The sequence below is a fragment of the Anabas testudineus genome, chromosome 5 (assembly GCF_900324465.2).
Source record: "Anabas testudineus chromosome 5, fAnaTes1.2, whole genome shotgun sequence".
Lineage (NCBI taxonomy): Eukaryota > Metazoa > Chordata > Actinopteri > Anabantiformes > Anabantidae > Anabas > Anabas testudineus.
This window is the reverse complement of record NC_046614.1, coordinates 9,371,838-9,387,533: the sequence shown is the minus strand read 5'-3', so window position 1 is coordinate 9,387,533 and position 15,696 is coordinate 9,371,838. Positions and strand designations below refer to the sequence as shown.

Sequence of the window (15,696 nt, the reverse complement as noted above, 5' to 3'; positions counted from 1 at the left end):
AGACTGAACAAGCCAAAGATAAATTCACTGTTTCGAATAACTCCAATGTATTATTTGTCAGCAGCAGGGAACTTGATAGTAATAGTGCTTACTGTGAACACAGATGAAGATGTTACAGGTTTAACATTTTGATACGCGCACTCCCAGAAGTTAGACACTGCCCGTGAGTATAACTGTAATGGGCCGTGGCTTTAGAAAGCTCTGAAACATCATGTTTTAAATAGGACACGTAATGTGGCTTTTCAACATGCACAGTGTTTATGTGCCACTCTCAGTCAAGGTTTGCCTCTTGTAATGTCCCAGTCTCTCCACAGTGACCTCTAGGGGGCGACAGTGATTAATACTCAATTCATACACAACCAAGCAGATGAACATGCAGTCACATTAGACGCCCACACTTCTGACCTGTTTTACAATAAGGAGTCGCACTGTGTTGGTTACATATATTCATAAATTATATATTATATCATCTGTTTCACTTGAAGCCAGAACCACAAGGTCTGAAAAGGGCCTAGTGGTACTAAGTACATATCCAACCTTAAATTCAGCACTAACAACCACAGTAGTTTTCCCCTCTTTCACTCACGTTTGGTTTCTTTCAGAGAAAACAAACCAACCTTTATCTTCCCAATTAGTTAGAATAAACTATTGCAGCGTCCCCTCCTTTGCCCCTTTTTACACACAGTGACGACTCAAAACACAGCCTTGGGCTTTGATTTGGAGAAGGACGATGGCTACCATTTTGTCTGTCAAGGCAAGAGCTTTCTCTTGATGGCAGTCCTTTGTTTGCCTGTTGTGTTTGCCTGCTGGAGATCGCTCTGTGAGGAGAGGTGTCAATAGCCCATTCCCTGGCTGCTGTCAATGCCCCTTTCCATTTGACTGGGGTGGATGGCACCGTTAGCACCTGAAGACCATTTGTGTGACTCGCTCGTTTGATTTGATTTCTGACTGCCAGTAAAAAGTTGTCTGACAAGCTGTTTTCCTATGTTATACTTGGTGTATAGTGTCTTCACCATATGCACCCACTGCAGTCTTACGAAGATTCAGAAAAAACTTTTAATATTATTTGGCATTTTTCTCCACTTGCTGCAGATTTTTTTTTTTTTTTTGGGCCAACCCTGCTGTCAGTTCCTCACACAAACTGTAGGTCTGTTCCCGACTTGAACAGAGATCAAACACATTGTGGCATCTCTGCTACGCTAAGGGGAATGAGGGGAGAGACACAGAAAAAAGTTGTTCTGTGACCTAACCAACACAAAATGAAAGGTGAAGCTTTTCAAGTGTGCCTGAACTTGGACGTGTAAATTGCCAAGAGATGTCAGTGACATACTTAAATGGAGAAAAGAGAGCTCATCTCATACATTTCAACAAGGCTTTTCTCCAATACACACTGAAATCACTGGGACACACCTAGGTCTATTTCCTGGGTAGGGTTATCCACGATCCAAACAGCTGCAGTGTAGGGGGAAGGGAGGGGGGTGTTGCTGCTAAAGCCATTGATTTGGGGGTGATAATGGCCCCTGTGTAGGTTTGATGAAATTGGCCTTTCAAAGGCAAAACTGTCACTAAAAGCATTTGCTTTAGCCGGGTTCATTTGTTTTGGTCTGGTATGAACACTTTACTGCCTCCTACAGCTAGTGGAGTATGTTATTGTCTATAAATTGGAAAAGATGTCTGTGTAACTTTCAGTTTAACTTTTTGTGATCATCTAAAGATAAGTTTAAAGTCACTGTACAGAGTTTATCTTTACCCTTAAAGATTGTTTTATGTGTTTGCTACGTTTTCTGCATTTTGACGACTGCGGAAAAAGTTCCTTCACTAGAGGCCATAAAGAAACAGACAAAGAAAAACGGGTTAATCCCAGGAAGAAAGTTTACCTCAGCTGGTTCACCAGTGAATCCACTCCCATACAGTACTCCAAAGGCCTGTTTGCTTAAAAAAAACAAAAACAACAACAAAAAAAAAAACACTCATTAGCATCTCTGCTTTGTTCCACTGAGCTGGGCATAAAACTGGGAAAAGGGGTGAGGAGTACAAGCTATGCTCTTATCACAGGAGATACGATGTAGCAAAAAGTGTCTGTACAACTGCTAGAACATATATTTTATGAAGCAAGCACATATTTTAAAGACGTTTGTCTCTTCGGTATAATACTCTATAGGCTGTGTGTGTTAGTCGGGGTTTGTGGGGTTTAGTATAAGGGGTCGTACTGTTTGGGACAAAGATGTGAGTGAGTGTGTTCTTAAAATGAGATTTACCTAGATTCTTGTCACTATACCCTGCTAATGTTTAAAGTATAATACTGAGTGCAATACTGAGTAAAAACAAAGGGTTCTTTTGATATTAAGATGAAACTAATAATCTTGCATTTCTCCCCCTGTTCCTTCTTACAGCCATCGTCTGTAAATAAGAACCAGACTGACAACCGTCATCTTTTACAATGCTGTAGATCTATTTATACTATTTGAAGGTTGTTCAGATGTATAACAGAGAGAAGTAACATTCAATAAAATGCACACGATACTTTCTCAAAAAGTCCACCCTGACTCTAAGTGCTTGGGTCCTTTTTTAATTTTAATGTAGAATCATCATGTAGTATTCTGCACCGTGTTATTGCATTTTCAATCCTTGCAGAGCAGAAACTGATTGACTGATGTACACTTGCACATTTAAAGTCTGCAATTGCAATGTGCATCACAGTTTGATATTGTACTCTGATCCAGTAATGTTTTTTTTTTTTTTTGTCTCCCAGGCTTCTAGCAATAAATTGCACTGAAGTGCAACAATCAGACGATCAAAACCACAAACGTGAGGATGAATGCGTGAATCGCACTCTAGTCGTGTCTTTAGGTAGCGTGTAACGTAACGTTTGATTTATGTAACTAGAACATTTTGCTCTTGTTACGTAAAGCCTTTCCATATGATGTTGCTATATGCGGCACACAGGAACAGATGCAACCACCAAGGTTGAAACATGTTTGCACGTTGCAGCGTGCGAAGAGGCGCAGTTATGAAAAGCGATCGTGCGGTGTCGACAAACAACAACAACACGTTCAATGACTGCGCTGTGTTTTTGAATGAAATCTGTTTTCTCCCGTCAGTCACAACGACGCGGGGTCCGTCCGCTGTCTGGCCGAGCGCCGGGATTGGCCGACGACGGACTCCCGGAGCCCGGCGATTGGCTGCGGGGCCGCGGAGGAGGCGGGACCACTTCAGCTGCGCCTGTGTAGATTGGCACAGCGCTGGCGCTGCTGCTACGTGCAGGTAAAAAAAGGAAGCAGCGACACGAAGCAGGCAGCGAACACTTCTCCTGGCGGGGCGGAGAGCGAGGCGAGCGATGGAGGAGGACCGTCCGGCGAAGATCGTTTGCCAGAGATTTGAGAGGAAAGATATCCATTAAAAAAATAAAATAAAATAAATAAATAAATAAAAGCGCAGGCACCTTTAGCGTCTCGGAACAAAGTGCCGTTGTGCGTCCAACCATCGTCCGGACTCCCGGACGCGCTTTTAGTGGAGACGGCGAGCAACTTGGGGACAGCTGCGTGTTTTTCCAGCGAGCCGTCAACAAAGAATGAAGGCGTTCAAACGAGGTGAGCGCCGCGGGCTTTTGCTGCTTTTATTTGTCACTCTGTAAAGTGTCCGTCCGTCCGTCCCCCTGTGTGTGTGTGTGTGTGTGTGTGTGTGTGTGTGTGTGTGTGTGTGTGTAATGGGAGCAAATGCGGCGTGTGTTTGTGTTTGAATGTGGAGGGACAGCTAGCCAGCTAGTCGTCTGTCTGTGGAGGCAGGCATGGTGTCCATCTGGCGGAGCGACATGCGGGAGGCGGTGTGTGTGTGTGTGTGTGTGTGTGTGTGTGTGTGTGTTGCTGCCTGCCTCCTTTGTGCGCTTCCCTCGACTAATTTAACGAAAGCTGCCTTTTCTTTTTTTTTTTTGGCTTTTCCAGCTCCTAACCATTCCTCCTAGTCGTGTGTTTTTTTTTGTGTGTGTGTCCGTGTTTGGTTGAACTTGCGCGGCGTCGTTATCACCGGGACAAAGCGGGGCGGTGTGAAAAGTTGGTGTTTGATGTGCAGCGGGCACATTGGACAGATTAGCTCTCTGAGAAGTTGAGATCTCCAACTTTTACTCTGGGGACCGTTTGGCTCCAGGTAGAAACACAGTAGACGACCAGCAGCGGATTCAGAGGCACTGATTGACAAGCTTGAATCCCGATAAAGGCGATATTTTGTAAACACACTCGGATCTATTTGACATCCTCTGCCTCGTATCAAGTTGCTGTGGATGTGACGTGCTGCACCAAAGCAGCATCTAACTCTGAATCATACACACGACGGATACATTGGTCAGATCTTTTCATGGCAGATGTGTTTAATGTCAGCCTAGTGAGCCGGTGGAGTTGAGGGGGTGAGAGCTTTGTCGTGGCCTACATCATGTCTCTCCCAGAGGCTGTTATTAGAGGGAAGGATAACGTGAGGCCCACTGTGTGTATTGATGATGGACCCAGCTAGGCACAATTCAATAGTTGCAATTGTGTGATTATTAGTTCAATTAAAGGTGGTTATATTAAGTATTTTGGAGGGAGTTGTATGGAAAAGCAGTGTTTTGTCCACAACTATTAGTTGCATGCTGGAGATCATGATGATGTTTCACTAACTTGTTTTAGCTCTACTCCCAGTTCTGTACCAACATACATTTAGGTGCAAGTGGAGCTTAACTCATTTATACAGATTGGGGAAAATTCAGTGAATTTGCATTTGTATGTTTTTAGCCCCCCCCCCCCCCCCACCCCAACTTTAAGAATGCAGGATACCACAGATTTGTCAGCTGTAAGCTGAACTGGCATGAGGTGAAAACAGCCTCCTTTGCATGGTCAATAGATTCCTGGGCCACTGGCTACTGTGATGTTGATATGCACACAATCTCCTTTGTGAAGACAGGCGCTGCCCCAGGGGTCAGGTTTCAGTCAGTCCCAGAGAAAGACATTTACTGCATTCTGTGGCCCACCCCTGGGATCAGGCATGCTCCATTTTGTGGGGAGATTCCCTCCAGTGGTCAGCAATGGATAGAAAAAAGCAACACGCACAACATATCACAAAGCCATTGTTTAAAAATGTTCAGGCCACCGACTCTTTCAAACTGTGTTGCAACTGAAAGTAAGAAGAAAGCAACTCACGAGGTTTGTGCACTTGTTCATTGCTGTGTTTATTACTCTGCTTACATGGCTCCTATAATTTTGAGGAAGCGTGGTTCTATTTTGGGCATGAAAATCAAATCACACCGCTTTCTGCAGAGGCAGGAAAGCACTTACCTTCTGCCTTCCGCACACCTCGTGTATAGTGAAAATAATGCCATTTAATGACAAAACACAGAAGAGCACCTTTTTATACCGAACGACTAGCAGGGTTGGGTAAAAGAGGCTGTCGGTGCCGTAGCAGTGAGCGTGACTGACACCTTGCCTCTTCTCCCTCAGCTCTGGAAGAAGAGCACTGCCCGGAGCAGGAGAACTCCTCGGCTATGTCGGACAGCGATGATGGCTCCCCACTCGACCTGTCAGGAAGAGGGCTCTTTGGGAAGCGTCGGCGCCGAGGCAACCTGCCCAAAGAGGCAGTGCAGATTCTGCGGAGCTGGCTGTACGAGCACCGCTTCAACGCCTATCCGTCAGAGCAGGAGAAACTCAGTCTGTCGGGCCAGACCAACCTCTCCCTGCTGCAGGTGAGGACCAGGTTTTTATACAGTATATTAATTTTTTTATTGTTGTTTTCCCAGAAGTGCTCGGTACTTGCCAGAGGAAATGACACTTGTGGTGCTCACTGTTTCTGCATTCTGGTGGATTTTATTTCTGTTCTTTAGTAGGAATTAGTCCACATGATAAACACGTTCATGTTCATTTTTAACTGTGGTCTTTAACTAATTTTTGTATAAGTTTGAATACGGTTTGGACTCCGTCTTTTTAATGAACTGAACATAAGAGAGCAACACAATGATCAGACGTTATCACCACATTGTGCTGGCTAAGAAGGGCACTTTCCCAGCCTTCCCTTTTCACTTCATTGCATCAATAGTTCACATTTCCTCTTTCCTTCATAACACAGGCACACAGAAAACAGGCAGCCTACACTAGATAAGACATTACAGATCAGCATGAGCCAACAGCAGAGTTCTTGTTATGTAGTCAGTTCACTGGAATGCCTTTGGCTGGCTTCTCTGTGGCTCAGCATATTTGAGTTCAGTCCTTCATTATTGCCAGCTGTCTGAGGGCTCTCATCTCTTTCCGTATTACTGTCAACTTTTCATTATGTCTCATACAGATGTAGTTCAAGAAAAAGGTGTAGGTGGTAGATTGATTTATTTATTATTTATTGATTTATTTATTATAAGACCTTGTGTGTCGCAGAGGTTTAGGTGACAACAAGTGAAGCTTTCTTGCTAATGCTATATTAAGTAAGCAGCCGCTGTTCCTTTTTCCATCTTTTCCCAGATATGCAACTGGTTCATCAATGCGCGTCGGCGTCTCCTCCCCGACCTGCTTCGCAAGGATGGAAAAGACCCCACAAAGTTCACCATCTCCCGCAAGGTTGGTTGTAAAAGTGAAGGCCACTCATCTAATGGAGGTGGAGCCAGCTCTCCAGAAAGAAATACTTCCACCAGCACATCTCAACAGCGCCCTTCTGTCATCCGCTCTGGCCCCACATTGGACCTCAGTCTTCTTGGGAACACAGCGACTGCTATTCTGACAGGGGCAGGCTACCCTGATAAAGAAGGATCAGTCCAAGCGCTGATGAAGTTGGACACACAGAGATTGCTGAGGGAAGCAGAGGAGCAGGGAGCTAATACAGCTTGTCTCACCAGCACAACAGTGGCAGCTAGCCCCACCAGTGGCCTCTTCAACACGCCACCCCCAACTCCTCCCGAGCTGTTCCCCACCCAGGACTTCAGTGATTTGAGGCTCTTAGTTGATGCAGCTCTGCAGAGGGCAGCAGAGCAGGAGAACCTCAAGAGACTCCAGGAGATCCAGAACAAACCAACAGATGCTGTAAAGACAGAAGACGTAGGGGCACAGGGCAGTGGTTACAGCAGTGATATGGGCCCCACACCGCCACCCGAGGACAACCAACAAGTCATGGATGCTTGCAGGGTCCAGAGTCTGATGGAGAAGGCTATGGCAGTCCCAGTGTCAGCTGTGACTTCAGTGAAGGCACCAGTGCCTCAGTCCTCAACTGCACCTGTATTAGTCCCAGCTCCAGTCTTGGGCTCAGCCCCGAGGTTATCTCCCCTGTCGGTTAATAAAGTCATCTGGAGCCCCTTGGATAAGGACACAGCCAGTGCCTCTGGCTCAAACCAGCCTCAATCCATCCCAGCCAATCTACCAAACCTAGTGCCAGTGCCGGCTACAGCCTTCGGACAGCCAAATTCTCAAAAGTCATCTGCTGCTCCAGTTGTTACCTCAGCTTCATCAGCTCCAACGTCACATCCCATCACATGTCCAACAGGTGCAACAGTTCCAGCTCTAACATCAGTATCTGTGCCATCAGTTCTTGTCTCAGGTACAAGTTCCACTTCAGTCACGGTTTCAAGCCAGGCTTCACCCCCAGCTGCAGCGCTTGTTCCAGCTGCTCCTTCTTCAGCCGTCACCTCTTTCACGTCTCCCAGAGGAGTCCCACTTTACCTTCCATTTCACAAACCGGCTTTAATCCCAGTGACAGTTCCCTGTCCATCACCTGTTTCAGCTTCAGAATCATCTCCAGCCTCCACAGTCTCGGTCCAGTCTTCAGCGCCTGTCCTGGCTTCAGCCATTGCGTCCCCCTCCACTCCAACAATCACACCTCTCGGCCTCACATCCCAGCTCACTCCTCCCAACCAGCCATCCTCTACAAGTAGCAACAGCAGCGGTAGCTCTATTAGCAGTACTACTCAGAGAAGTTCTTCAGTGATGCCCAGTGTTTGGAACATGGTCCATGCTGACACCAGGCAACCTAATTCCCTGCAAGTGGTAAAGACCCCAATCACCACAGTGTGGAGCCCACAGCACAGCCTTCACACAGTGAGCGAAACCGTTAACTAGAAGCTGGAACTGAGCATCTGTTTTTATATATACATATATATAGACACACATACAGGAGAGAGACCAGCCAGTCCCTTAAGCTGGACAATACTGTAAATACAAGAATGTATGCTCCTCACCACTCCCTTATTGGTATTCAAGCCCGTGCCTGCAGAATACGTGGCAATGAATTAAAGTTGGGACAATGAATTAAAGCGAAGTAATGGACAAGGTCTTTTTTTTTAGACACGCTGTTTCTAGCAACTTTTATTGTTTAATATGGCGTTCTTGTTAAAGCTCGTAAGAACACTCTCAAAAACATTCCTCAGTGCACAGTAATTGTATTGTACAATTTTTTTATGCCATTAATTCCTTTTCCGTGTTACAGACTATGAATGAGGAAGCAAAGTATCCCCTAATTGTAAAGTTTAAGCGGTATATAGGCACCAGAACCAGCAGAACTAGCCTTTTCAGTAGCAGTACTGGACTTTAGTGAATGTACAAAACATTATTGGTTAGGCTGAATGTTGTCCATTCCTCTCCAGGACACAAAGGCAGACATCTTGTTTCCTGTGTGCAGCAGCAACTTTATAGTCATTATCATTGTCATACTGGTGCAATTCTGATAATTTTTCTCTCAGTTCTTTATTTCACTACATTCCCCTGTTTCCTTTTCTGAGGTGGAGATGAGCAGAAGAGAAATTGATTGTACTGCAGCGAACCTGACTAAATGACTCGATGTGTCTGTCTCCATTATTCTCTCTCCCATCTAACCACAGTATTTTCTTTATCTCTCTCTCTTTTTTTTTTCTCTTTTTTTTTTTTTCTTTGATTAGTTGTGTGCAGATTTCAGGGACTATTGTTGATGGGGAGGACTGTGAATATAAGATCAACAGGAGAAGGTCACATTGGATCTGTTACAGAAATCAATTTCAGTAGAGAGGTGAGCAGCCTGGTGATCCGATGACATCAAGCTCTTACGGCTCTTGAAATGAAACGTTACACTCGCTGTGAGACATGGCGCCTCCACTTTTTACAGCACACAAAATACTTTAAATGTTGGATCTTCTTATTTGGGAGAGAGAGAGAGAGATTATTGAAATTTCCCTGTTGATCTGGGGCCCTCGCATTTGGTCAGTGTATTTTAAACCTGAATGTCAGAGCAGTGGTGGTGTCTTCACAGAGCAGATGTTGCAGATGTACTGATGATTTGCTTTTTTTTGCCTAGAAGATGCCACGGCATATAAATGTAGTTTTCTCATCTGTGCTTACCACTTATCTAGTTTAATCTAGTCTAATGGTTTCTATAGAATTTCTAATCATTCATTAAGCCGTAGTTTCTGTGAAACTGTCTTAGCACAAACCACAATATATGGCTAAATGCCAGCTGGACATCTATTAACAGTAGCATTGTGTGGAAAGGTTGAGTTCCAGTGTGAATAAAACTGTAGCTGAATTGTCATGTTTACCAGTGTCACTGAGCCTCGGTTGGTTCAAACAGTTACATTCTGCATCTGCAAGGAGTTGGAAGAGACAGAGGGAGGAAATGTCATGTGAGGTCAGAATACTGCTGTGCACTGATCCCGGAACCATTTTCTTGTTAATGGCAAATCCAACGACCACGTGTTGTTTCTTCTTGTTTGTTTTGACTGTCTCCTCGCTGTTTGTTTTCTGTAGAGGTCAATGGAGGATGTTTTTATAAATATATCAGACTGATGTGGATTTATACCTCAATTTACACAGGTCATATCAGGCTTGGGTCATGTGTAGAATACTAAGTATTAAATATTTTTATTATTCATACTACAGCACCCCAATGTGGCAACTTCTTACTGGAAATGGCTAAATAAAGTTAAGGAATGCAGGCTTTTTATAGTAAGGTTTTTAGATGCAAATTGATGCTCCGATCATGTAATGATGTATGTAAATGTTTTCAAAGTGGTTTTTTTTTTTTTTTTTTTTTGGATTTGGAACAAACTTTATCTCAAACTGTAGTTTTCTATACAGCCACATGCATTCAAAAATGTTTTTTTTTTTTTCCCATGTTCATGTTCTGAATCATGACTGACTGTTGGCAGTATGACTGGCTGCTGTGCCTTAAACCTACGACTGAGGGATTATGTCCCTTTTTTTTCTTCTTTTTTTTTTTTAATATAAAAACTTCAATAGTCTGTGCAATATATGCCTTAAATTTTAAATGTGTGTTTTGTATAAGCATTTCAAAGAAATAAAAGTTCAGTTTTTCATAAATGCCATTTCTTCTTCTGTTTCTGTCATATGGACATGGTATTGCGCACGCTGGCTCACTGTGTCACACTGACATGACTTAAGGGCACGTGAATAGAGCAGAAGTCATGTTGTAAGACCTGTGCTTTGCCTACTGTCAAGTTAAAGTACAATGAACACGGCCTGCACAGCACATCAACAGTTATTTCACAGGAAGTGTGTGTCTCTCTGTTTCTTGTCCTGTGGTTTTCTGTAGCAGATCATTATAAAGGAGTGGGAGGACACACACACATCCATGCATCAATCTGGATTTCTCAACATTTGACTGTCAGGCCACTGATGTGCATTATTACTGCTAAAAATGATTTATTCTTTCAAATGAAATGTTACAGAATGAAGACATAATGATCAATTCATGTCAGTGAAATGTGAATATAATCTTGCAATGGTAAATGTTTAATTATTACTGTGAGGAGATGTAGCCAATATATATATATATATATATATATTAGTAGGCCAAAGAATAAAACATTCAAATGTACTGAATAATGCTTGAAACAGCAAATTAAATATAGTCAGACACCTTTTCTAGAACATTTCAGAGGTCTGGCACATACCGTACATGCTACGCTGTCTTAAAAACATTCCCAACACACATCCACGCTTTTTGCGGTCAATGGCATGAATAAACAAACTTTATTAGTCTAAAGTATTTCAAGACTAAATTCCTTCAACAGCACAGACATACCTGATCCTTCAACAAATACACAACCAGCTGACAGTGGAGGATATTTGTTTAGACTAAATAAGCATCTGATAGCAGAGTTCCTCACTATTTTTGATTGTCAAAAAATAAATCCAAACACAGCCAGAAAGACCAGTTACTCTCTCCATTTCCATAATACAGGGACACAAATTTTTACAGGGAAGGCTTGTTGCAGTGCTTGTGCAGCTGTAGTAGCTAGTTGGCAGGAAGAGGTAAACATGGCTGGTACTGTATGTAGCACTGAATCTGGCAGTCCAAACATCCCCTACACACACACACACACACACATATATTGGTGTTTAATGCATCTCCAAAGTCCAACCAAGTTCCCTACAAAGATCAAACTGCAGTCAGAGTGGATCAAGCTGCAGTAGACTTGTTGCTATGAGATGCAGATACTGGGACACACTGCTCTTCACTGATGATAAGAATGGTTTAGTGGTGTATTGCAGAATATTTCTGTGGCTCTGAAATAAATCCCAAGATCCTACCTTTGACAAATGTGTAGATGTAAATTAATCGTATAAAATACTTGGATGTACAGCATTCCTATTGGATTTCCGCAAAAGTAGGAGCTAGGAATTAAATTGGGGTGCAGAATGTGTGCAGGGGACTGAGGCAGTTGTTTCCTTCCTCTACTCATCGTCCTTGTCTTTGGCGCCGTGTTTGAGGATGCGGGTGAACTCTGCGTAGTTAAAGTTGCCCTTCTTGTCTATGGGCGCCTCACGGAACAGCTCGTCCACCTCTTCGTCTGTGAAACGGTCGCCCATGGTGGTCAGCAGCTCTCGCAGATGGTCCTCATGGATCACGCCTTGGATACGGGTAACATCCAGTGAGTGGGAGATAAAAGTTCAACGCGTTGATTTTGTGCCATAATGGGTGTATGTTGCTTATGGTGACTCACCAGATCCCTCCTCATCAAAGCAGGCAAAGGCGTTGCGGATGACGTCCTCGGGATCTGTCCCATTGAGCCTTTCTCCAAACATGGTGAGGAACATGGTGAAGTTGATGGGCCCCGGTGCTTCACTCATCATCCCCTCCAGGTATTCATCCGAAGGGTTCTTCCCTGAGGACAAACACAGTTACACTCACAAACTGACGGATGTTATTATGTAAACAACTCTATACAAACAACTGTAACACTTTTATAATGTAGTTTACATGTAAGAGGGAAACTGACAGTGTTCAGATAAATAAACCTTTAAACCAAAAACCACTGCATCATACATTTCCCATAATGCAACTCCTTGATAGTCTACTGATCAATCACATTTCTTTCCACCACCTCATTCCACTAACTTCATGTGTGAAACTGGTGGAGTGCCCCTTTAAAATGCAACGTTCATGATTTTGAACCTCAGGTTCACACTTGTATCCATACAGACTGAGAGCAGTGGTGTTTACCCAGAGAGGCCAGCATGTCATGAAGATCCTCCTTGTCGATGAAACCATCTCTGTTCTGGTCGATCATGTTGAAGGCCTCTTTGAACTCCTGGATCTGAGACTGGTCGAACATGGCGAACACGTTGGAGGTGGCCCTTTGAGGGCGCTTCTTGGTGGTCTTTCCCTTGGCACGCTTGCTTGACATGATGGCGGCTTGATCTGGTGGTTAGATAAAACTGTGTTAATATAGTATATTATAAGGCAGCCTAACACAAACACATCATTTGAAATGGATGTATATGGCTGTATATTTAATGTTTCTTTATTATTGCGTTTTATTTATTACAGTTACAACTGAAGCACTGGATCTGTGCAGCTCTTCTACGGGTTTTCTTCCAGGAGAATATCCTTCGATTGCCGCGTCCAAACAGAGAATCACATTCTCCTTAAATGTCGGGTACAGTGATGGGTGTGAAAATGACATGTCACCACAGCGCGCGCTGCAGCCAACTTCAGATGCCTCCAGTATTAGACCTGTCACTCACATTCCAGTCTGCAAGGGTTTCTCGTGTGTGTGCGTGCACTTTATGATTGCATTATACCCAGTGGGCAACAGCAGACAGAGGACAAAAGCACAGGGTGCGCAGCCAGGAAGGAGCAGGTGAATGTGGCTCGTGAGTCACACAGAAGTATGACATCATGTGAATACCATAGCTGGTACTAACTCATACAGTTTAATCATTGACTGTATGATGTTATAAAATGTTGTGCTAAAATTAAAATCATGTTTTTAAAAATGATAACCAGAAGTAGATTTGTTTTAATTTGATGTTGATTTTAAAACCTTTGTCTGTAATATTTGACCCTAGTGGGATATACTGTTTAAAATGCATAAAACAGTTTTTAGTTCAATATGCTGAGGAACTGTTTCTCAGCGTTAAACATATCCAGGCAAATCACATATTATCATCTAAAGACATATAAATGGGTTTTGTTAAGTATAAGACAATATTTCTAGTCAATTATAAATGACAAGATTGGGCTCTGTTGATTCAAATGTGATCATCTTAAGAGTTCATTCATTAAATCTGTTAATACTTAATCAGAATATCTTTGTTTATCATGGCTTTCTTGTGATTTAATGTGATTTGAAATTCTTTACAAAATAAATTGAACACATTTCTGCACCAACATATTTATTCCCTAGCACATTAGAGTAATGGCTACAAGTGTATTCAACAATTTTATAAATAGCTCTTTGCTGTCCTATATTCCAAACCCCTGTCTCCAAGGGGCACTCTCATTGTGACACTGTCTGTCAACATATTTAATGGGCACCACAGTAGTCCTACTTTTCTGTGTCTGCTGTATCGGCTGCTTGTATGATTCACAAAGGCCTCACAGAAAAGCTGGTGAGGGCAGGTTTGCCTATCTATGTGCGCCTTTATCTGTTTCTGTTGAGCAGAAGGCTTCCTCCTCTTCTGATCTATATACAAATGAAGATGCTTTTTAACATTTATAGTTCATGCAAAGCAGCATAACCAGCCACAGTTGTCCACTGTTTATAGTATAATAAATTATAGGATACGTCTTGAGGTTAGTTTAAGTCCAGTAATGAATTTTTATGTTTTGCTTTTTGGTATAAAAGGTTACAGGAGAGAATTCAAGCACAATATTATAGGTGCTCGGTGCCAAAAGAAGCATATTAGCAAGGATGTAGTAACTTGTTCAGTATCACACACACACTTCCGTTCACTACAGACACAGTCTTCCCTTGAGTTTAAGTAACGTTTGGCTGCTTCTATCTCTTCAGGTGCCACTAAATGAGGAAATGTGGAAGGTGTGTGCTGCTGGCTCGAAGCCCTTCCATTCTCCATCTCACAGTCACAGAGGAAGCAGGAAACCAAGCAGCGGCCAGCTCCAATTCAATCCAGTGCAGTTTCAGAAACGGAGGAATTCCTCGATCTGATTACTTACAATTTAGGCTGCGATTGTGTGACTGTAAAGGAGAACTTAGGGCTCAGATGAAGTGGCTCCAATGTAAACAGTCCAACTGAAGGGCAAGGAATGTAGTTATCTGTAGTGTGCTTTCCCGTTTGGCTCCATTGATTCAGTAGTGTATCCGGAGATAACTAACCTAACTGTTGTTTAACTCTACATCAATAGTTCTGCTTCAAGCAATCTATAAACTGGATTTGTGAAAGGCTGAAGTGTTATTATTTCACAATTCATATTTTTGCTTCACGTACCACTGTGTCTGGTGTCATATCAACAGCTGAAATGTTCACCAAAAGTCTCCATCATTCACAAAGAGGGAGAGAACAGTTATTTTTGACCCCAGCAGACAATCGCGTTTGTTCTCTGTCCACGACTCTGTGGACCCTTCTGGGATGACAAAGTCTCCTCTGTTCCTCTGTCCAGCGAGAACACACACACGCACTAGACCAAACAGTCGGGCTGTCAACCCTCACCCCTCACTTCAGGTCACCCACAGCACCTCTACTGTAACGAAGACTCAAAGGCCAATGGTCAGGAATTTTAAAAACAAACAGAGAGCGGAGTGAGACAGATCTAAACGGGTCAGCTGCATTCAGAAATTCCTCCGTCTAATGTGCCGTAGTGATGGGGTGGAAGTAAACACACGGGCGTCCAGTGCGTCTATCACTGCACATTCAAACCTACACACAGCTGCTACAGGTCTCATGTAGTTTGATCAACAGATGATAAAGCTCTATTGTAACTACTACCTTTAATCGAAGATCCACTTCAGAGGCTTTCTGTAATTCAATCGTCCCCTTCACTGTCAGCTCTGACAGTTCAGCATTGTATCACTGAACTCACAGAAATCACACTTTAACACTCTAAAACCCTCTTTAACATCATTCGACGTACACACTGAGTATCTACTTATGCAACTATGTGATAAAAAAAACGCTCCCTTTCTCACCTTGGCTTCAGGTAGGAATATTCAAGTCCTTCAAACTCCTTTTGTCTGGGTCCGACACAGCAGTGGGAAGGGAAGCAGGCAGTCCTGCTGAAAAAGTTTGTTTAAAGAATCAGACTCACTGTGGATCCCTCCCCTTTCTGCCCCAGCCAATGGAGAGGCCACCCTGTCCCGTACAAAGACGTCCCAGGCCAGGGCATTTCTCCATACAAGGCAAAAGAATGCACAGGCTGCAGCTTGCTACTGCCACAGACGCTGGTTGGGATGTTTGGGAAAAAGGCAGAAATGACAGGAACTACGATAAGGCTGCCTTATTTAGAGAAAAGGGCCTAAACATTTAG

The 15,696-nt window shown here is 43.3% G+C and overlaps 2 protein-coding genes across 2 annotated transcripts; one reads left to right on the top strand and one right to left on the bottom strand.

Annotated features, from left to right (window-relative positions):
* The first annotated feature begins 3,295 nt into the window (after nucleotides 1-3,295).
* Nucleotides 3,296-11,115, top strand: LOC113154625 (mucin-5AC-like). Its single transcript, XM_026348928.1, has 3 exons — nucleotides 3,296-3,590; nucleotides 5,466-5,707; nucleotides 6,474-11,115. Exons 1-3 carry the CDS (start codon nucleotides 3,572-3,574, stop codon nucleotides 8,055-8,057), a joined length of 1,845 nt encoding a protein of 614 aa, XP_026204713.1. The 5' UTR covers nucleotides 3,296-3,571; the 3' UTR covers nucleotides 8,058-11,115.
* myl9b (myosin, light chain 9b, regulatory) lies at nucleotides 10,940-15,510 on the bottom strand. The gene is made up of 4 exons (XM_026348930.1): nucleotides 15,359-15,510; nucleotides 12,433-12,630; nucleotides 11,933-12,094; nucleotides 10,940-11,839 (listed from the first exon to the last, which is right to left on the bottom strand). Exons 2-4 carry the CDS (start codon nucleotides 12,614-12,616, stop codon nucleotides 11,664-11,666), a joined length of 522 nt encoding a protein of 173 aa, XP_026204715.1. The 5' UTR covers nucleotides 12,617-12,630; nucleotides 15,359-15,510; the 3' UTR covers nucleotides 10,940-11,663.
* Between the last annotated feature and the right edge of the window lie 186 nt (nucleotides 15,511-15,696).